General features: G+C 39.5%; 1 protein-coding gene across 3 annotated transcripts; it reads left to right on the top strand.

Annotated features, from left to right (window-relative positions):
* Positions 1 to 307: 307 nt before the first annotated feature.
* Positions 308 to 22,796, top strand: Cypl (peptidyl-prolyl cis-trans isomerase-like 1 Cypl). Of its 3 annotated transcripts, XM_076811572.1 has the most exons (6): positions 6,069 to 6,160; positions 19,785 to 19,918; positions 20,973 to 21,062; positions 21,549 to 21,656; positions 22,447 to 22,547; positions 22,642 to 22,796. In XM_076811572.1, exons 1-6 carry the CDS (start codon positions 6,090 to 6,092, stop codon positions 22,654 to 22,656), a joined length of 519 nt encoding a protein of 172 aa, XP_076667687.1. In that variant the 5' UTR covers positions 6,069 to 6,089; the 3' UTR covers positions 22,657 to 22,796. The 3 variants fall into 3 exon arrangements, with proteins under 3 accessions (XP_076667688.1, XP_076667687.1, XP_076667686.1); XM_076811573.1 differs by lacking the exons at positions 6,069 to 6,160; positions 22,642 to 22,796 and adding an exon at positions 308 to 429 and having other exon boundaries at positions 22,447 to 22,614; XM_076811571.1 differs by lacking the exon at positions 22,642 to 22,796 and having other exon boundaries at positions 22,447 to 22,614.
* The last annotated feature ends 1,195 nt before the right edge of the window (positions 22,797 to 23,991 follow it).

The following is a 23,991-nucleotide window of genomic DNA, read 5'->3' as shown; positions in this document are numbered from 1 at the left end:
GACGTGACACTGTATTACAGCCTGAATCAAATTTTACAACATCGTCACGGTTTATAGATGTCACGATGTTGTAACTTCTGAAGCTTATACTACACGCCGCTAGACGGGAGTCGCAACAGCATTACTGGCTCTTGTTTTAGTTCACTCATCACGTCACCTATGGCGCTGCAAAATGTCCAAGTAAATCCGGAAGAGATAACCTATCTATATAGAAAGTACGAAATATCTATAGTTAAGTTGCCGGTGCTTTGACTAGCTAACGGTCTCTTTGAACTTACATTTGAAGCCGAATTTGCATTAAAATAAAACGTCTGCGCACGCCGAGCAGAGCGGTTCAGTGTTCCACGGGCATCAACACAACTTCTAGGCTCGGAGCATCGTGTATACGCGTGTGTATCAGCGGATATCAGTAAACGCCGGGTGAATATAGTGAATGTATCCTAGCCATTCTAGATATTAATTAGTCATTGTTGAGAGTCTCGGTTATTTTACATAGTGATATTGTAAGCATTGGTAAGTAAATAATGTATAAAACTAATTACAAGTTAATATGTTAATACATATTGAAAAGTAGATTTTAATTACAAATGAAGTTGAAAGAAACGCCACATGCTTATTGTAGTTAATAATGTATTAAACCTGTTATTGGCGGGTTTAGGAAGTGTAATCAGTATACAGAAATGTTTCATGAAAAATTTAATGGTATGAACGTTAAAAATTTATAATGATGGAAACGTATCTGTTTCGAATTGCAATCAAATATGTAATTTCATGTAATTTCAACTTATATCTAATTGAACACAATTTTGCTTATATTAAATAAGATTTGTACACAAATTTTTATTATAAGTATTAGGGAAATTGTAAATTTGTCTTAATTAATGTATTTAAAGTATAACCTTTTACATTTGTGATTAATAATAACCGAGACTTTATGCTGCTAGTCTACATAATGCATGAAATATAACCATGGTACTTAAAGTATCGTAAGTTCTATTTTATACTTTTTTCAACACCTGCATGAAAATGGGTGTTTTTTTATGCCTACTGAGTGGGAGCAAAATGACCAATTTCAGATGTATTAGTGTTTTCTACTTTTCTCCCAAAAGAAAAAGACTTTACCCACATGCGTATTCATAATTTTTTACTTTGCTCCCAAGGAAACTGGAGTTTGGCGTTACCCTGCTGTATATAGATGCATTTGTTCGACTAATCGTTATTGATTATGTGTATTTTTTGCGAATTGCTCAGCAGGCTATCAAAAACACACCTTTCATGCAGGTGTTGAAAAAAGTATCGTGCGTGACAAGGGAGAGACGCGATTTCGACAAGCGTGAAGTTTGCTGCCCGAACACAGCGGTGTATTATTTTATCATATCATGCTGTAAGTAATGTGAGGTTTCTAATAAGATTGTAACAAGCAAAAGAATTTACAAAAACAAAATTGAAAATGTATTGCATCATTCTGAAAGTTTCCATGGTTTTTGTGGTGTTTCATTTCGGAGCCACATATTTGTAATGCGACTAGGTTTGCCAGCCGTAATATAAAATAAGGCAGGCTTTAGAATTAAGGGGATAGACACGTCACGTGACCTGGCCGATTTGGCAGGTCGGTATTACAGCAGGTTTTTTCTTCACTGAAATGGTATTACCCATAGATATGCCGCTGCCTGGTGCACGCGAGAGGGAGCTGTTTGCTATTCCGTATTTTATTCTGAATAAGGAAAGAAATTCTCAGCTGTTGCGTTGTATTTATAAAAATTTAAACGGATAATCGGCTGGTACTGCAAACGTAGAAAATTCATTGTACATTTTAATTACTTAAAATGTGCTTATGCTACAATATTCTACGTTAGCAATAAGGAATTATAAGTGAAAAGGAAAAATAGACGAGATGTCCCCAGAAAATGAAGTTTGTTAGTTTGAACATTTTTTTATTAGCAAAGCACCGAAACAGAACATGAAATACACTTATTACACGTCCTATGCAGAAAGCAGTTATGAACAAACATTATATATAAAATTTGTTGGATGTTGAATTGAACTAGTGAAAATGCGCTGGCTGGATGCGCGTGATTATTATGTGGTCGGCTCCTCGAAGTGACAGAAAATATAACCTAACTATAAGCTATATGACAATAAATGTTTAGTGGCTATTTCGTTCTTTTACGAAACATTTGTGAACTTTTTAGCATCCTCCCAAAACATTATTATTACGCAGCAACAGCATTTTTTGGAAATCCAGTATAGCAATTAGGTTATATTTTCTGTCACCTCGAGGACAGAAAAACCGCTTCTGGAAATGCGCAGGCTGGATGCGCGTGATTATTATGTTGTCACGTCCTGGGTAATGGAAGCTTTGTGAATAATGGCGGGAATATTTGAAATGACAATTTAACGGGTTCGTCACTGAGGGTAGCTCGTCAGGTCGAATACACGACCTCTAACGTCCACCACCCAGTGATTAATCTCGACTACCTTGTTAATCGAGGGAGGGATTTGTTAATTATCAAGTTTCTTTGGGAATAAACTGATTTATTTAGAATGGAACAATAAGATCGTTGGTTTTACCTAAGTTGTGTAAAATGAAGCGGATTACAATTTGTTTTTAACGATAAAAATCGAGATGAATATTATTGATTTATGCACTTACATTTATATATATAAAAAAAAGGTAAACGCGATTATAACAAACTGTGTTGACTATTGGAGTCCCATCGACTGCCCCAGCGATCCCTGCAGCCTTATTTATATAGTTTCGATCATGAGCGCCAATTATGGTGAAGTTCGCTTGGTGACAGTCAATCGATATTCAATCAGCGCGCCGCGACTGGCGATCCGAACACCCTTCGAACCACCCCGCGATACGTAGAATCATCTTCCACGTATAGCGGTTGCTATCCGAGGAAATACGGTATGAGTCGGCTTCTTATCATTTGCTAGCGAACAGTCCGCGCATTAGCGAAATGTAACTCGATCCAATTTGTAATTAAATGTGTATAGTAGTAGCATGAAATTAATATTGAAATTCATAACTCTATCGCGGACTGTTTGCTCAATTGTTCTAAAAATTGTCCCTAAATCTAGAACGTAGTTGATTTTGGCTATAAAACAAGAATAAGCGAAATACAACTATGTTTGCACCGCCATGAAATTCGACGACTCTCGTAACTAGGGAATGCGAACACCGTAGATATGACGATTGTAGACCGTTTGTTCCGCAACGGAAACGGGAGAACCTCGAAATTATAGGCAGTCGGAACCCCGCGAACCATCCGTCGAAAGATGCGAATATTTAACCCTCAGTATTATAGTGTAACCCCAGTGTTATACGAATTGAAAAAAAATCGTGCGCGCCATTTTGGGGCTTTTTCATGAACTTCGAAGCGTTACTTTAGTATTAGGCCGTGGTTACAGTGGACGCGTTTTCGCGCGAAATCCTGCAATGTCAATGACGAAGTGAAAATGGATCACACCGATGAATGTTATTGTTTATACAGAAACAAAATCGATCGTTCGGGCGAACACGCCTCCACTGTTACCACGGCCTTACCATACGTAACAAGTGTTCTTAGGGCCGAAACACATCTGTAGAAATTCGACTGTGATACACTGTCTTATATTGTCGATTTCAACTCTAAGTTTCGTCATTACTACTGAAAGTACCAGGTAAATGCTAATTTTCTTTCTCAGTTATTTCGGTTTTTCTTTTTGACTAAATTTGATGTCGAACATAATAATGTGTATAACACTAGTGCAACATTCTGGATAACTTTTACTTTTACCTTTACTTTTATACATGCTGTAACATTGGTGTTATATCCATATGTTTTCATTTATGAAGTGTGGGCAAAAATGCACCGATAAGCAATTTTTGCTAAGGAAAATAAAGAAATTATGGTACTAAGGGTTAAACTACCAAGGCGCTCGTCCGTCCGTTCATTCGGAACGGGGCGGGTGGATCCTCCTCGTTGGTACGAAAATTAGTAATGTTTCAGAGCGAGGTAAACCCCCGTGCCTCGGACAAGCATACTCCCCTCGCATCCGGGCCGCGCTAGGGAAGTGGAGGCCGCCGAAGGAGAATTCATAGTAGATACTGGCTCCGCGTTAAATTTGGAACAATTACGAGCCATCCATCCGCGATGCTCCAATAGAAAGCAACGATGTTATAGAAGTCGAGGTGTTGAAAGGAAAAGCCACTACAATTGGAACGACTTGTATGAAAATCAACGACAGTTGCGCATTGTTCTACGTGGTAAACACACCAAATTTACTTAAGGGAATTGCAGTTTTCATCAGAAGCTTCTATCTTCTTGAAGAGGAAGCCATCGTATCTTACCACCAACGCACGATTTCGATTTCACCAAGTCTTCTGCAATTCACGACAATTATAAAAAGACCCAAGAAACATTGCAGGCATATATCGCACGCCTCCTAGAATTGGAGAACGGAAACGAAATGGAAGAGGAAGATCCGGTTCGTCTCTCACCTGCTTCTGAAGAACAATTCGGCGAATTCGAAGAACATGATCTAGAAGACTACCAGAACGGCTAAGAACTATTCACGATTTCTTGAGACTCCAACATCTAGGTTCAGAGACGCGCACGTGGGTAGAAAAGTTGGTTACGGAGAATACAGACAGATTCTTCGTTTTCGAAGACCCTCTGGCGGAAACCAACGCAATACGACGGAAACCAGTGCATACGATTCCAATGACCGATTTAATACCTGTGTTCATACGGCAATACCTGGCAAAACGCGTCGACCTGCCTACAGATTTGACGAACATCAAAATATCATGTGTTTGGATCAACACCAGGAAAGTTTCGAAGATCTGAGACAAGCCCTCTGCGAGGAATATGTCTTACGACACCCTGATTATGATGAATCATTTATAATAACGGCAGATGCCTCCAATGTAGCAGTTAGAGCTCGAGTTTTCTAACCCCTATACTAGAACCGCCATCATTCGGCCCATCCATCAAAACTCAAGGTCCATTCAGCGTAATACGAAGTACGCATCGCTAAAAATACGTTCACTTTCGTTCAAGACGATTACGCTCACTTCAAATCTTCGAGTGTTGACAAGCCCCATTTGTAAAACCTTGAAAGCTATTCGACTCTATGAGGAAACAGCATTGTTCTCAGGAGACCTAACCACAAATCGTGTAATCATCACACAGAATGAGGATGGAACGGATTTCAGCGTCGTCGGAACGACAAATTTCTACCACGAACTGTGAGAAGAGGAGCTTAGAACGTCGTTATCAGCACTTAGAAACGCCGTAGAAAAAGAATACGTGGACACGATTCGAATAGCGACAGAAGGCGAAACTTTACACCGGATCGAGGCCGGAATCCTGAAAACCCACTTTGAGGAAATCTTTCAAATAACACCAGTGAAGATCGCAATTTGCACCGGCGAAATTCAAAAACCACCGGAAGACTAACGGGAAGACATCATCTCATCGTCGTGATGTGTTTTCCACTCGGTGCGTCGCAACGATTTGAGACTTCTTGCAGTTTAGAGCACACTTTTAAGGCTCCCCCAAACCAACGCGAATATCCGCTCCGCGCCGTGGATCAGATAAGGCAGCAGTTTCTTATACGTGGTGGTTTATGGGCAGTGTTATCTGATCCGCGCGGCGAAATTCACATTGGTTTGGGGGAGCCTTTATGGTCGACACCGCGCTTTGATATCACTTGATTGTTGTCTGATTTTCTAAAGAAGCGTTCACCTACAAGCATCCGCCGACACTTACCTTGGCGTCGATTAATTTGACGCCACAGCGTTATCACGCGCATGCGTGGCGTGTTCCCCCTCCACTACGACAGGGAAATTCCTGGTATCCCTGCTTACGACGCTTCTTTAGAAAACCAGACAATAGTAAGTGAATAATGATTAATAACATCATTGAGATCATTCATCCGTCATCTGATATCACTACTCAGAACACAGCAAAATTTATAAACGTGTATATTGCTGTGAGTTGTCTTGATGCCAGAATAGTTGGAGAATAATTAGCCTATAAGTTTCTTTTTAATTTGTTTTTTTTTTTTTACGTCAGGTTGAATACACGGAGCAAATAATGGCTCTTGCAAATATGTCTGGAATTCCCGATAAACACTGGCAACCACCGTTTGTGGCGCTTGAAACAACGTAAGTATATAAAATATAATTGTGTTTATGTAATTATAATGATTTTCTAAAGAAGGCGCGTGAAGGCCGTGGCCGCTAACTTGCAATGCTGCCGCTTCTTCGGCTCGGGAATGGTGCTTCTACCCGGTGGGTGCCCTATTCTCTGCGTTTTGGCCAATGTCTTTCGACTGCTTAGCGGAGTGTCTTTACCTATTCATTGTTTGGCGGGCTTATAGTGTTATCCACTTGGAGCAGGCGAAACCAATGTCCTTCCCATAGATATTAGATAGAGTGTCGAATCTTATTGGGGGATTGCGAACGATACGCATCGCAGAGATGAATGGTGCACAACTTGAGGAATACACCGGGTGCGTTCCGATTCGCGCATGAAGCGCATGATGCGCAGGAAGTTGCATAGAGATGTATGCCCTGTTGGCGCATGAAATTCCCTAGAATCCTCTGACTTCCGGTGCATGATTTGTGGGGCCATCTTGATTGAGAGTGAAAGTGGAGCGAGCGTGCCCTCGCTTCTTCCGTTTCCTGCATTAGAACGTTCTATTCGGTTTCGGCATGTACACGCGTCTGTACGTGTCTGTACGGTCTGTAATCCTTTATATCCGTTCTAATAATTATAATCGATGATACTCAGTACAGGGACGTAAAACCTCGCTTTTTTCATGTACCGTCTCCTGATACGGTTAGCTCATCTGTGTTTTCTACGTTTTGTTGTTTACATATTAACCATTCTTCTTTCACAGCTTTTTGAAAAAGCTTGCTAGAAACTTCTTTCACACAACCGAGAATGTTAGTTGTAATAGTACCATACGTGTTGTGGAAAAAAACTGGGGCATATCCATGAGTCCACAAAACTTTTGGCAACCTTTTAATCCAAGTCCTAACACTCTCATGGCAAATATGAAACGCCGATTAATTTCATAAGTATGTCCCACAAATGGGCAGGAAGGAATTGTTTGAATATCGCACTTCTCGCAAATCATTGCAACCTTAAATCCAAGTTCGCAGGCATTACTTGTTTCAAACTGTAGATTTCTATCACATACTTTGCACCTAACTACTGCAGATATTGCAGCAAATACAGTTATGAAATTTAGAGAACACTTTTCCAAGGAGAATAGTTGACAAGGGCAAAAAACTCCCTTTCAATGTATCTTTGTCGAGCACAAGAAATGTTATGAAGATATGACGACCGTCAAGGTGCGCTGGCGCGTACCATAGAAAGCTTGACTCAGCCTAGCGGAAGTAGTGGTACTACCTATGTGTAATCCCGGAGAATGAGACTTGAAATATAATTCAAATGAATTTTTGAACATCTTGGGCAGTGCAAGATGTACCACACAATCTGTACTGATAGTTGTACTTGTTTTTCATTTACCTCAAGAAATAATAAAAAAAAATTGTATACATGAAAATGTGCTTATTTCATTTGCTCGTGCAGCAGAGTTATTTTGTCGATTTACCTTATTTGACAAATTTCCAGAATCTTGTGAGAAAGAAGATGCTTCTCTTTTTAACCTACGCCGCACAACCTCCAAGCCTGTGCATCCCCATCATTTCTATACGTTCTGCATAAAGTCTATTAACAAATTTTAGCGACTTACCTTGTTAATTGTTGTGGAATAGGTTTCATTCAATAAATTGACACACATTTATTGATGAGTAACTGAATATAATTAATAAATAAGTATGAAAATTACAATGCACTCGTATTCTCTCTCGCATCGCACGAACCAACCGACCCGTTGCATAAGGTCGCCGATGATCCTTTTTCGTGTTTCTGTTCGGTTTGTAAAAAATCATTTGCTTGCGGGCTGTCGCAAATCCAACGTCGCGCGGATTCCAAGTGCCACATCAAAAACTGCGAAAAAAATGGAATGGATGTGAGGAAATCGAACGATTTCAGATCGCAATGCGAGGAATCGCCTTTGTCATTTGATGAAAAAATCGCGGGAATTCGTTTTGCTGTATTAGTTGCTGAGAAAAATATTTCGCATCAATCCGCAAAGGCGATTCTTAAATTCTTCCAAGACGTTGGGAAAGATCCTGATGTTTTGGAACATATGACGTGTGTTCGAACAAAGTGTTCTAATATTATATCGAACGTTCTGTGTCCTCGGGAAACAGAGCGTTTTACTCATGTTTTACAGAATTGTAAGTTTTCAGTATTTATTGATGAGACATCCGACTCTACCAATGAGAAATGGATGTCGTTTATTGCTCGGTATGTCGTACCCGAGACTTTGGATGTTCGAACGGAATTAGTAGAAATAATTAATCTTAACGCGCGAGAACGTACTGCCGATAAAATATTTACCTCATTTAGGAATTCCATGTGGAAAAAGCAAATTCCGTTCGAAAACATTCTTGCTTTGTCGCGTGATAACGCTTCTGTCACGACAGGGCGTCACTCGTCATTCGAGACCAAACTTGCAGAAATTCGGGGTGAAAAATTTTTCATCATGCCATGTCCTTGTCACTCCTCTGCATTCAGCATGCGCTACCATTCCCGAGGTCTGCGAGGAATTATTACGGGAAGTCGTAAACATTCATTTAAAGCAGTCCCAAACGCTCGGCCATTTTTCGCGATTTTCAGCAATGTTTTCAATCTACTGACCGCAAAATTTAAAAATTGTGTACTACGCGATGGTTATCGCGTTACTCATCCGTAGTTACACTTTTAGAAAATTGGGACAGTGTGTTGCACTTTCTACAAGAATTGATCGCAAGTGAGAAGACAAAGTCTGGGGAATATCTGCTTATCATCATGCAAAATCCAGAAGCGGAAGCATATCTTCTGTTTTTGAAATACGTTCTATAGTATTCCAATGACTTTAGTTTATTCTTTCAGTCGCAACTAACAAGAATCCATTTGCTTCAAAATACTGCCAAAACACTTTTGTACAATATTTTACGTAATTTCTTGAAACCGCAGCTTTTGAAGCACATGGATTCAGTAAAATTAATAGATTTTTCAAGAGGCGATAATCAAATCGCATTTAATAGTATTCATTTAGGCCCGGATCGTGACGCGTTTCTTTGTCAGTTAGTTGCAGAAGGCAAACCCGATGTTGTCCCAAACGTTCGAGAAAATTGTATTAAGTTTTTAAGTTATGTGTGTTTTGAGCCTCATTTGGCATTAGTAGATAATGACAGAGACACTTCCTTTAAAAGTGTTCTCTTTATTGCTCAGAAATTGGGCGGTTTCAACGAAGACGGTTTGCAAAAAGAATGGTCGACATTGCCCTTGAATTTTGTAAATGCAGACAAGCAGATGCTTCGTACATTAGCTTTTGATGATGTTTGGAAAATGGCGTTGTTGACGCGAAACGATTAAGGCGCATTTAAGAATCCGTGTTTGCAGGAATTATTAAATTTCATTAGAAGTCTTCCAAATTCAAACGCCGATGCTGAAAGATCGTTTTCCCTGCTTTCCGACATAAAGAACAAGAAACGAAACCGACTTTGTTCGACCATCGTCAATGCGATTTGCGTAACGAAATCGGTATTAAAGGCGCACGGGGAAACAGGCGCAGTGACAAACATCTATCTCTCATATCATCTGAGTATTTATATGCAATTTTTGCGAAGAAGGAAAAGAGTAGCTTACATTTACATGCCGTTCATCGCCTCGCGGATTTTCCTTCTACGTCGGGTAATGCAAATTGGTGATGTCAAGAATATTATCAATTTCATCCATTTTCTATTTCATTCGATTTTTGGACATCGCGAATATGTAAATAGTTGTTCGATTTACCTCACGCAATTCTTGTTCTATCCTTGCAATAAATTCGTTTGCTTGCTGTACATATGATTTATAGAGAGAACTACGAGATAATTGTACAAATAAATGTATATTCTTAATTATATTCATTTTATATGTAACAATTATCTCGAAATTCTGTCGCATGTATTATAGTAAATTCCTCTGCGTGCTTTCTATTCTCTGAAATGTAAACAATTATAGCATTATTTCAGTCTCACATCTCGTCAATATACCCAACCCAATTGATATAATTACGTGCTGCTTTCTTTTCTATTTTTGTAATATTTTTGTACATTTTAGTGTACAACATATATCGCGATGTTAGCTTTGCATAACCAATTGTTTACATTTCTCTTCCGATGGAAGAGACCACCACTTTCCCTAGTAGTTTCCATCCAGCGGTAGCATGCACGCTGCGCGTAATTAATTTGTAAATAGTGCGTGATTCTTTATCGCAACTTGATATAATTATCGAAAAATCTATCGAGAAATGTGATTACGTTAAGATTTTAGATTTTTAGATCATACTCTGAAAAAATATATTTTATCGAAGGTTGCTACAGCGTCCACGGTACTGGCCAAGAGTGGATTCTACTTTTAACAAAGTTCACCAATGTACAGTATCAAAATATTCACCTGTTAATAAAAAAATTCATTCTTAGGTTTGAAAAATAGAAATAGTTCAAATAAAATGTACAGAATTGTAAAATGAAAACAAGAAATTATGAATGTACATTTTTCTTTGTTAAAGAAGTTACAGAAGAATTTTTATTAACTCTTTTTATGTTGAATTTAGATCGTATATCTGAAAAATCGAAGAACCATAACGGGTAATTATCATTTTTCGCGATATAATCGGATCAAGAATATTAAGACAAGAATGTAAAATTTAAATATAACGTTTCATTGAAATCCATTTTGCGGGTCGAGCCAGTCAATCGGTACGGGAGAAGCCGTGGTGGGACACTTGTGATTGGCGGAGTAGTACGCATGCTTCCCGCATTATTTGAAATAGAAAGCTGAATGTCACTTTCACAAAATAAAACTTAAATGGAATAACATAACATTACATCATACTTATTTTATTTAGTAACTACATTAATAAATAAATGGGTAATTAAGATAAAAGTCTATTTATTCCGAATAAGAAATAATACAACTATTTACCGTACATAAAACTAACTTAAAGAACATACAACTAATAGGCATACAACTACAGGCAATCTAATGCCCTTTGAATGGTATTAAATTTGTGTAGAATTGTCTACACGTAGACATATTGCTTGTTGCTGACTTTGAAATGTAAAACAGTCTTGTTTTGACATATTTTTGTATAATGCATCTCATCAAATGAATGCGGTGATTTTCAAGTGCGTCCTGATTGTGGGCATGTTCAATAATGTTATGAAAAATTATTTCGCAAACCTAGAAATTAAGTAAATACCATTGCGGTAAGATGCATTTCGGAATATTTTCTTTCAAGTATTTCTCCACTACTTTCTTTTAATGCAAATCGAATCACTTTCTCAGATTTGTGGTAAACTGTATAAACATCGTCCGACGGATAACATAAACCACCTCGATTTTTAAATTTAATTAAATTGTACTTGTCAGTAGAGTTCGAAACTGTCAACGCATCGATACATGTTTCACAATAAAGTTTGGAACGTATTGTTATAGTTTCGGTTCGGCATAGTAGACGTTTAATACAAAAGTACAATAGAAGCAATAGAACATTAACAGAAACAGGGTAACAGATAAACCGAATTTAATCACAAACGCGCAAGAAATATGTATATGTCGATGCGTCTGCTTGTAATGGCGTCTGGCTATCGAATGACAGCTTGACAGGCGATCGATCCGATCGCCTTCTTCTCGCTGTCCTCTTGTTCTTGTTACGTATGTGGATTTTTTCCCATACGCCGCTCTCAACCACTTTTCGAGCTCGCGTCTGCGAAGGGAAAACGCCCTAAAATCCTTTTGCTTATCACATACCACTAAGGGGGGTCATGATCTCGACCATCTGGATCACGACCATGGGAACGGGAGTGACACGACGACGACCCCGAAGAATTTCCTTATATGGAAATTTCAAATGCATCCCCACTCATTTTTGGGACTATATAAACCCTTTGGTTTCTACCCTCTGCGGTTAAAAGCAGTACAGTTACGCGTAGAGTAACGTCATGTCACGCTCGTACCGAGTCGGTTGAATTCAGTAAGATCGAGCTAAAGTCTCCGTCGGAATCATAGTTGACCTCATAGAATCCGCGAGTTCGGTTTACATTCTATTGGGTACTTCGAAATAGCCGCTCGTACGCCCCGCATCGCCAGTGCGTCAACACCGAGCAAATTAGTGGTAATTTACACACATTTATTACACTATTTAACCGCGACATTCACATTTGTACTATAATCTTGAATACCCGAATGGTGTTCACTTCTAAATCGAGTTGATTCGTTAAAACCCATCTTTTACCCAGCGATCCTTATAAACTTAGTAGCGCTCACCCACTGATACAACTTTACCGCTCGAGTTGTATCGAATATAAATTAAGAGTTACGAGGCATTAATAACATTTCCCGCGACTCCCTGATCTAGCATCAGGTTAGTTTGCAACCTTTCATCCAGAACAAGGAATCTTTACCAACCTAGTGGCTTCCCGATTTCGCATCGGGTTCGTTCACGACGTTTCACCCTCCTGCGGCTCCCTGATTTCAAATCAGGTTCGTCCGCGCTTGACTCCATTCCTAGAGGCTCCCTGATTTCGCATCAGGTTCGTCCTCGCCGTCAATAATCCAAGCGGCTCCCTGATTTCGCATCAGGTTCGTCCGCGCACCTTACTAACAAATTCGTTAACCATATTCCTTGGGAAATACCCTTCTCGCCGGCCTCTCGCGTTGCCGCAGCCCCGGCTCGTAACATTCTTGTCACGAACACCAGCAGGCCCTGGATTCCAACCAAAGGGTGCTCGCAACAGTATCTTACAATAAAGCCTGCCATGTACGCAATAACACGTTCTGAAAACTCTGAAATACTTAAAATATCTGGTACATAATCGTGGATTTCAATAGCTTCAGAAGCCGCAGTCCAAGTTCGATCAACAGTGTCGCATAATCTGTATTCAATACATACACAATTACCAGTCTCAATTGCTCTTAATTCATCTCCAGTTGGCGGGACGGACGGTTACCGGTAGGACGGAGAAGGAGTTAGATGCCGACTCAGTCGGTAAGGCCAGGTTCGACGAATGATCAGAAGCGTGGTTCAATAAATAAGATGTGGGTGACGGGAAAGTGAATGACTCCTGTAGTTCAGTCGTGATGGCTTTTATTGCTCGACGTTGAACAGGCACGGTGTCGTCCGTACTGTTCTCTGGTTTGGTCCTGACTGTTGCTGTGTGGGCTCTCGGCGCGGATCTTTTGGGGACCGTCGTCTCTCGCGTCGCACAGGATGTTTATCCCATAACTTATCGACGACGGTCCTCGTCGCTTTCCGAGAACCCCCAAGATGCTATTGAAACGCTACGCATCGACGCCGAAATTCGAAACGTCGCCGATAACGTTACTGTCGCCGACGACCAAACTAACAGCCTGGTCGAATTGAGGCGGCGTGCTCGTTGCACGGGCCGCCACAAAGAATTGTTTATTTTTTCCTATACAATTCCGAGTCGCGGGTTCTCGGTCTCGATTGCGGCAGCGGCGCTTGCGACGAGCTGGGGGACGGAGGATGTGGAGGTAGTGAACGTTCTGCCCTGACGGTCTATAAGGCGCGTCGTGCGAGAGTCGTACAACAGAATTCCAATGTGCAATAGGGCTCTGAGCCTATTTCGGAAAGGAGACTGGTAATCGGCACAGTTGACTATGGTCGCCACGTGCACACCTCACGGATACAAAAAGAGCGTCTTGGATGTACGGTCCGGCGGTGTTTACACACTACTATGTACTGTACAAGAGCTGTCGACATTGCTCGCTGTGGCCTTTATATTAACAGACCGTACATTTTCGCTCGCGAGACGATTTGCGGTTTCGCAGCCGCCTAGCGGTCGCGGTCGGAACTCGGCTTAACCGATCTGCGCCGTATGCTCGCACGGCGCGTGACGTGGCTTCGTCACAAATTTTTTAAATGCCACCGAGAACTGACGTCCTGTCGGATTATTGTTGTGCCCTGCGGGACCGGATACAACTAAAAAATGTCTCAATGTGGTCCTGACCCACTTTATATGTGGGTATGTATTTGAGGAGAGAGCTGCTGCTACTTTCGCAAAGTTTGGAATACATGTTTTTCAAACTTTCGATGCAAATTAAAAACCCAATGAATCCCGTTTTCTTTGAACTATCAATTAAAAACTTACCGTTGATTAACTTTAAATTTTTTAAATAAATCTTAATTTCGTCTAATTTTTCAAAAATCAAATCCTTATTGCTAGCATTTAATGCCTTTTTATAATTAACTGTATTTGTATGTTTAAATATATTATAACCCCTAATATTTCGCGTATTAAAAATATCGAAAAGATCATTCACTTTTTCTATAAATTCTATTGTTGGTCCGCAGCTTAAAAATTCCTGTAATTTGAGGTCGTCTTTACAAACCTTTTTGCAGTTGCAACCGACTTACTGAATAACTGAGCAGCTAGCCGAACCTTCATCTTTTGCTTAATATAATTAATGTGCGCACTGCGTAACTTGTTCCCCAAATGCATACCGTCATGAACTTGAATATCATGCAATATTTTAAAAAATTTCCATGCTATTAATCCACCATTTCCCATCGCGAAACGTACCTGCACTTCCCAGAGTGTTTCAAATTAATTTTAGCATGTGGCACGGGTCTAAAAATACATAAATTTCTTCGGACGTAACTGGATGCTTAAACCACCACTTATAACTATCGAGATTCTTCTCCAACGCTTTCTTTTCAGTTTCAAGGTTATTAATGCTAGGTATCTGTACCGCGAATCCTCGAAATTGTCGAGTAAATTTTCGATGCTGTTAAAGACAGACTTACTAATACCGGGAGATACAATGATTTTAGTGACCAGTTTTCTTAAGGTCTCTGTACTTGGTAAGAGGAAAATATTGGAAAGGTATCGATAAACCTTTGGACTTTGCTTCAGCAATGAAAGCGCAAAAATTTTGTCATCTAAATTGTAATGTCTATTGAACTTAGATCGTCCCATGTTACGGACTTGTAATGCAAAAAAGTCTCGCACAGTTGATGGCAGACTTTCAATGCGTTCCGCAAAGCCACGTTTTAACAACATTTCGGTATGTTGCAAACGTTCCTTACATTCTATATGGCGTTTACGCATTTGTCGCCTTGTTTTCATCAAGGAGACAATTACGTTATACTGCCACACCTCTTCTGGAGAATGGCTGGACTTCCTATTTGCCCTGAACAATTTCAGCACAGATGCTAAATAGTATAAAGTAACACAATTTATGCATGAAAAAAAAACTGAATTTCCAACACCCAGAAAACTGTATAAAATTTAAGGTGGTTTTATCAACACCCCATGCTCCGGGTTATAATAAAAAACAAGCTGTTAGCACATGCTCAGCATAAAGAATATATATTAAAAGGAGGAATTGGGGAATACTAATAAACAGTACAAATAGCAGAAGTTTAAGGGAGTTTTTAGAAGAAATGGATTTTGGATGAAACAACCTTAAGAATAGTTTCTAATATAAAACGTCGCAGTACCTTTCCTTGTCCGCAATGATAGTCCAGAGGTACCAGCAACAGCATATCCAGTATCTGTAAAATTTATTGCAAATGATTAATTCGTTAACTCGAATCTGAAGGGAAGAACTAAAATCTTCGAGTTATAGAGGTTTCGACTTATCGAAGTTATGGGGTAAGAGAGACTTTTACGGCCGATTTCTTCGCCTCTAGATAAAAGTTATCTGGTGGATAGGTACAGTAGAGTGTGATTGACTCGCGTTCTCCTAGGCTAGTTACATCGGAAAAATATTAATATTAAGCTGCTGTTGCAGAATTAAACTGGTGAATGTTTAAAGAATGACCATTTATTAATTGATATTTATATCTATACAATTTTCACTTTGAAATAGCAGCTTAATATTGACATTTTTGCGTTGTAACTAACCTAGGGAAACGCGAGTGAATCATACTCTACTGTACCTATCCGCCAGATAACTTTTATCCAGAGGTGAAGAAATCGGCCATTACAGAGGCTTTGTACAAAATTAATAATTTGCTGATCGGAATGACATAAAGATAGAAAAAATTCAATTTGTACTACTACGCTACTATTCATTATTATTGAAAAATATCTGTTATTCTAACAGTTGAAACAAGGGAGACAGTATCGAATGTTTGTATTTTCTTACCAGTATGAACCTCCATACGTTCAGCTGCTTGCTGAAGCGTGTTAAACCCTAAGAGATACAGAAAAATGTATGAATACTTTTTTGTTCTATTGCTAGTCGATAATGTAACTATAAAAGCGCAGTGTCCTCCGACTATTAGTTCAGGAGATAGAAATTTAACTTTAAACCATTATTACTGCAAAATGAAGGCCCAAACGCGAAATCGTTATTCTTGATTTTCGTCTTATGTTTACCTCTAGAATCACCCCTTACAATATTTTCAGCACGTTTTAAGAAACGTACACCCTATATATTAAACATACCTGGAAGTTGAAGCGTTGGAACAGCAGTCTTACAAAGATTCCTTTGTAATTTGTAGATGCCTAAGAAGTGCGCATCGCAGATCTTCCTGTTACGAAGAGATTGGTGCATTAACAATGGATTGCCGCAAGCAGCAATCCATTTTAAGCACCTCTCTCGGTCTTTAACGATATCGGGAAATGCCCTCAGTAGTTTATTTCTCGATTCGCAACCTTTCACTTCGCACTTCTTAGACCCGGACATAATCTAAAACTCAAATTGATGCAATTAATAAAAAAACTTACAGTATCTCAAAGACGCTATATTACAAAAATTACTTATCTTATGTGATGACTGATCCACCTGCTTTTATACTTCCTCCTGTTTGCGCCAAACATTTAAAAATTACGACGGTCGTCATGGTAACCAATGGTAACATTTCACCAACGACGAAAGGTTGTATGCGTGCTCACTGATACACCTAGGTATGTGTGTGTGATGTACCCAGCGCCTCCTACCTACTAGGTGCTAACTAAACGGGAACTTCGGTCAATCACAAACGGCTTGGTCCCCCTGAATTTGGTTACCATCAGTAGCGTGGTAGTAAGCAAAGAGGATAAAATAGAGTGGAGCAGCCCATAAGAGCAGTGGGTGGAAACTTCAATGCTAAGTGACGGGAGCAGTGTTTGCAACGCCCTCTGAAATATGAAACCTTCAATTGGAACTAAAACTCAATATGGCGACCAAATACCGCGAAATTTGAACTTATATAAGTTTTGTGTACTTAAATGTATAGTAAAAAGTATATTAATCCTAACAAGAATTTATATAGAAAATAATGATAACACAGTAAATTAAGTTTCAATTTCATATTTTTATTTTCAAAACTTTTAACAAAATGTGACTGAATTGCATAATAATACCATTTTTTTCATTAGAATGGTAAGAAGTCAAACAATCTTCACCTAAATCGAATGCGCATTTTTTTTTATATTGTAAAATTGCTTCCTTGGATAAGTACGAAGTCACTCTCTCACCCGAATCTTTTCCCTTAAGCAACATATTTATGTGTCTGCACCAACAAATCACATATTCTATTGATACTGCAGTGATTAATTCATTTATTAATTGTTCTCTGTGAATTTCACAGGTAATGAATGAATAGTCAATGAGGAGTGGCAGTGGCAGTTTTAAATTGTTTATAAGGTGTTTCTTATAACAAAAAAAAAGGAATATTTTCTTGTAAAATATAATATGCCTCCTTCATAAAGTTGTTAATATTGGGAAAATTTGCAATACTTGAAATGCAGGCACAACAAGCTTTGTGTTTGATTTTCTGGATAATTTTCTTTAAAACTTTCGAACTATCCAGAGAAGTATCTGTATTATCGCATTCAGTATCATTGAACAACATATGCTGTTCATTTTCAACCTTCTCATTTTCTTCTACTGCAATGTTATGCGCAGATTAGGCGAAATCACGAAGTCAGAAGAGCACTTTACAATTGTCCGATTTACAATTACCTTTTACTGTTTTTGCAGATGTTAAACTATTTATCAATAAAGATTAGAATGAGGCTTCAAACTGTCTGCACGTGGGATTTATATTTCTTCTTCCATGACTTCTCACCATTCCGAAGAAATTTTCTATGCTGTTCTGGTTAACATGTCCCGGAAAAAATTCTTTGAAACCTTTCTCCTGTAATATCTGCCACAAATTCTGAAAGCCGTTCAGAGTTCGAATCCAATTTCGCAGAGAAGGAATGGATTTTGCTCTTTTTGTCACACGATCCACGAATTGCAGATTATTTTGCAGGCACGCAGCAGCCTCCTTCCAGAAAAGCATGTGCACACTTGTATCGTTAAAAGGGTCGGGTAATGTACAGTATTTCCTCGTTACGGGCTCGATTTGGTGTACACGATACGGACTTTTCGTTATCCCCACCACTTCTATCTCACTCTTGTCCGGCGAAGGCGAGAGCGAGATGGAACGAGAGCGAGCGAGGACAGTACGAGACAGACGACACGTTGATGTTTTGTCTCGCTCCGTCTTCTTGACGCCTGACACTCTGTTCTTTGCGTGCGCGACGGCCGTGCGTGATGGTCGCAAGCGGTTACCGTGAGCCGGGCCTGCGTCAAGATTTTGCGAAGCGGTTTTCGTGCTCACGGTAAGCTCTTGCGACCATCGCGCACGCTCGCCGCGCACGCAGTGTTCCATCTCGCTCACCCTTTCGACCAGAAAGAAGCGAGAAACGAACACTCGGAATTAGGGTTCTGTTCACGATACGGGCTCAACGCCGGTCCCGACCACTGAGCCGCTGACGAGGAAATACTGTAGATGCCAGTAGAGGGCACAAGGAAGTGAAGTTGGTTACAGCTCACATGGATCCGTGTAGCGCTCTAAATTTCTGTTTGGACATGTGTTTCTGATTATTTGTTGTCCTAATGACAACAAATAAAAATATGAAAAAATACCATTGCCTTTCTCGCTAACTTTAATAACACTATCAACTGATTTACCGTCGATTTTATTATAAAAGTTCCATTAATCCGGGTAACACCGGGTATTGCAGCTAGTATGAAATAATTCCATCCACGGAGTATAAGATTGAGCTATCACCCAATGTAATTTTGTGTCACGCCACTGACGAGGTATAGGATAGACTGTACAGCATTCGGTGCCCATATTTTTTGTCTCGCGGTTTTGGGGCTAATGAGCCTCATTATCACTTTCATGCCATATCCAACGTTAACGGCTAAAAATTAGCAACAACAGAAAGTAGATCAAAGCGCCACAGGCCAAAAATATTTTTTTTTCAAAATGGCAAATCTTTTCCAATTAAAATAGACAACGAACAGCATGCGATCGATAATTTCGGAAGTAAAAATTCATTTGTAATCTCTATTATCACGGAAATGAGCAAAAATTACAGACTTCGTTGATTTGTATTTTATTAAACAAATTCAAAACTGTCATAATGACTTAATCTTCCTTCACAATTAATTTCGCATGAACTACATCATTTTTTAGTTTCGCCAGAATTCTAGACCTCGACCGTAATAAAGTGACTGGTTCAGTGCGGAATATACTACATGTAATTAGGTGAAAGTTTGTGTTGCACTTATACTGCAGAAGTATTGTCAAAGTTGCCTTCGAAATGTATTGTGCACCATTTCTAGCATTTTAGAAAGCATTTTAATAAACTCATTTTATTGCAATTTTTGCAGAATGGGCGAGATAGTCATTGAACTTTATTGGAAGCACGTACCAATCACATGCCGGAATTTTGCTGAACTTTCAAGGCGTGGATACTACAATGGAACGAAGTTTCATAGGATCATTAGAGATTTTATGATACAAGGTACCGTGTTATTATATTGTTACATTATAAATATGTATAATTAAATTCTTGCTCCACAATTTATTCCGTGACTGTGTAGAGTTAGAAATTGAATTTTAATCTGTTTCGCAGTTCAGTTGGAAACGCAACTGCGAAATTTCTAAAAATTAATTCGTTTAAAAAAAAAATCTATATACGCCATTGTCTCAGCCAAGATCTTTACAATAATTTTCATTTCTTGTTTCTCCTGTAATCCTTTAGATATCTGTCTATGTACATTTTCCGATTCCCATTTTTTCATACAATTTGTCTGAAATGTATCTATTCTAGATCTGCATGAAACAGATCATTTATAACTTTGTACACACTATTTAGAGGTAAGCTTAGCGCTACGTAGCCTAGGCTGGTACTCAACAGACTCGCGTTAGGTTCCTACGTCTGGCGTAAACCCGAAGATCGCAGTCGCTTGTAGGAGAACAGATACATGCTTTCCCATTGCACCAGTATTCTGCGACCAATCGCGGGTAGGAGATCCCGCCTATAGTGATTTCCCCAGATTATTTCTGTCCTTGTCGAGTGACGCCTCTTATTATATCTCCTCTTTGTCTGTATGCTTAGTACGATATACTATCGATAATTTTCCACCACTAGTCCCAACCCCCTGTCAACTCCCGCTCCCCGAGCCCCCCCACCCCTCCCCAGAGCAGGTACTCGCGTCCGAATCGACCTCCCTGGAGTATTTCCCCATGCCCCTTCCCGAGTGAGTAGTAATTCCCACCATGCCGCATGCCTGCCTAGGCGCTTCTGTTCTTAACGTTCTCGCTCTCTCTTGCGCTACGCCATGAACGCGCGTAAGGCTTATTGAAGGGGGCCGATGTCCCCCCAATCACTGTTCGCGAAACAACTTCAGAGCGGCCAATATACCTGACCTCCACCTTAGTTTGTAAGTGTGACGTGAAGTTAACTGTAGTCAATATTTTTACATTAACATGTCACACATTCATCTTTTTATACTTTTTATAAGTTTGTCGTTATTTTCATTCAATGATTGATGTATAGCTAATTATTATTATAGGTGGTGACCCTACTGGAACAGGGAAAGGTGGTGTTTCTATTTATGGTGAATGCTTCGATGACGAAATACACGATGATCTAAAACACACAGGTATGCTCATTATACATACATACCTTTCTGTTTTCACCTGTCGTGGGCGGAACTTCTGTGGACTATTATTGCACAGAAAGAGGGCTTCTGGCAGGTCACGCAGTCCATCGCTGTGACGATTGGTTTGTGTCACCTAATTGGACACCCTCTTAAAGCCAGAGCACGCGTATTTTTATTATTGGCGGAATCGGCCACATCTACTTACTACAATGCACACAGACGGAGGTTCAGGCGGAGCTAGCGGCGGTCTGCACCGTCTGCCAGGGGCCTTCTTTCCGTGCAGTAATAATACCTGATTTCGAATAAATACCACTTCTCTCTTGGCTGAGGAACCTTCGTAATTCAACTTGGCACTCGTTTTCATGAGTCTCTATACAATCCATATATTCGTCAAAACCACTGTGGAATATGTGTACTAAATTTACTCCCAGCAAAAGCATTTCACATTCATTATGAATTTTACATCAAAACATTAAATTGGTATAGGTGCAGGAGTAGTGTCGATGGCTAATTCTGGACCAGATACTAACGGATCACAATTCTTTATTACATTGGCACCTACACAATGGCTGGATGGAAAACATACAATATTTGGTAAGTCAATTTTTGTTTATTTACATTTACAGTACTGGTTGTACAATTGAAACTGGCTCTGGACTGGTCTGTTGCAACTTTGGAATCGGGTGATCTACTTTGCCATTATGCTCTGCCCCGCGCGTGAGGATGGCTGAGAATGGCCGTTAGGGTATGCAATAGCAACGAGTCATAAAGTGCGGCCCCTTCTCACTCGTTCTCAGTGGCTCTCACAGATGGTATTATACATTTAATCGATGATGTACTACCGTTCGTTTGCGACAACTATTTCCCACCTTTCGGGTAACTTTTTAATTCCCTGCTCAAGCAATGTATTGTCTTCTGAACTAAAAAGGTGATCCAGTGTTGATTAATTGATTAATTAATTCGTCACAATTTGTTACCACATTTATAAAGTAGGTTTCCTTTCTTCAAAGCGTCAAGATCGACTTCTCATAGTATTCCTAGTATTTATATTCTCATAATATAGTTAATTCTTGGTCAAACATTTATTCATCTACGTACACTTACACACTTACACATTGACGGAACCGGGAGCACGCTGTGCAAGGGAGATGACACATGCATACGGAGCGCCTAGGATGGGCCGGTTCTTTCCCTAGATAAGTGCGGTTAGCTAGCAGGAATTAAATGAACTCGGAGTACATTTATCTAGTACGATAATCTAAAAGTTCATAACATTATCCTATTACCATCATAACAGTATATTTTCAATATGTGTAACAACAGGTTTAGTATAGATGAATGTTATGTAAAGCAGAAATTTGTCATACTATTCTTTTGTTAACAGGTAGAGTTCATACTGGTATGACAATAGTGAAGAGAATTGGTTTAGTTGAGACCGACAAGAACGACAGACCTGTTGACGATATAAAAATTGTGAAAGGATCTGTAAGGAATGCCTAATAAAATAAAAACCCTTATTATCTGTATTAAAAATAAAGAAAACTGACTATTACTTATATGTTTTTTATTTGTATTTTAGTGTGCTGCAGTGTAACTTACTGTAATATATGCATGTTTAATTACTTGCATTGCCACGTCCCGCGACTTAGACTGAATAAAACTTAACGTTAGCTCAACTTTTCTGAATTATTTAACCTTAGAATTTCGTACACTAGAGTAGGGTTGACTAACTGGTAGCCCGCGAGCCACCGGGAGCACCTCCGCCTTGCTGCCATGCTAAACAGCCCCCTCCATACCTACCAGACTCTGACGATTGCAGTTGAATTCCTCCATCTTTCCTTCTCTTTTCGACTGCGATCGTCAGAGTCTGTTAGATATGGAGGGGGCCTTTCAGCGTGGCAGCAAGGCGGTGTTGCCCCCGGTGGCTCGCGGGCCACTAGTTAGTCAACCCTGCTCTAGAGGTTTAATACCTCATAAGTAAAACATGTAAAACAGACTATAAAGAACTATCACCACTACTGTAAGCCATAAGAAGAGATCGAGAATGGATTCTACGGTCAACAACAGCGAGCAGGTGAACAGCTGATATAGAAGGTGACTGACAGCCAGCCGTACTCCATATCAGGAAGACCCAACCGAGACCAGCCGACTTCCATTATCGAGGAAGGGGCCCTATCTACCAGCTAAGCTGACACCCTCACGGATATACTCCCCTGCTCAACGCCAGAAGATCACCGTCACATCAAAACGTGCAAATCGAATAAAATAATGATTCTCTGTATTTTACTTAGATCGCTAGTAGATTAAATGTATGAAAACTATTACACCAAATAATATTGTAAACTATTCTTTACCGAATTTACCTAAAAGTCTACCACTGTTCAATTTATCAGGAGACAATCCTAGAGAAGGGATGGACGTAGTCCCTATAACAAGGGCCGTACCAGTCAGCCGGAACTCAGTAAGATCATTAGTAACAGTAAGACTTTAAAGTGTCAATAGCAGTGTTGAAAGTTTAATCAGTGAGTGGCGTAACTATCTTACCTTACACATTATCCCTTAAGCATTGGCATTTCACCTTTAAAATTATATTCTTTAATCGATGAGCATCTTCTACGAAAATTCACGATTTGCATCCGCCAAACGTTCCGTTTATAATTCTATAATTTCAGTCACTAATAAATTAAAAATGTATCTTACTTGAATCAGTCTCTACATCTGAGTTTATAAAAGCTCCACTGCTATGTCCAGCAATGCTGCCATCACTGCCTATGTATAAAATATCCATTATTAGTACATTTCTAATATCATAACGATACATCAATATAATGCGTAGTATGTATAAGAAATATCAATTCTACAATTCTATTGATGCAAAAGTATTAAGTATTTGTCTTGATTCGTTATTCATATTGTAACTTCAATTACA

Source organism: Andrena cerasifolii, chromosome 4 (genome assembly GCF_050908995.1).
Source record: "Andrena cerasifolii isolate SP2316 chromosome 4, iyAndCera1_principal, whole genome shotgun sequence".
Taxonomy (NCBI): Eukaryota; Metazoa; Arthropoda; class Insecta; order Hymenoptera; family Andrenidae; genus Andrena; species Andrena cerasifolii.
The sequence above is the reverse complement of the archived record's forward strand: the minus strand, read 5'-3'. Positions and strand labels throughout refer to the sequence as shown.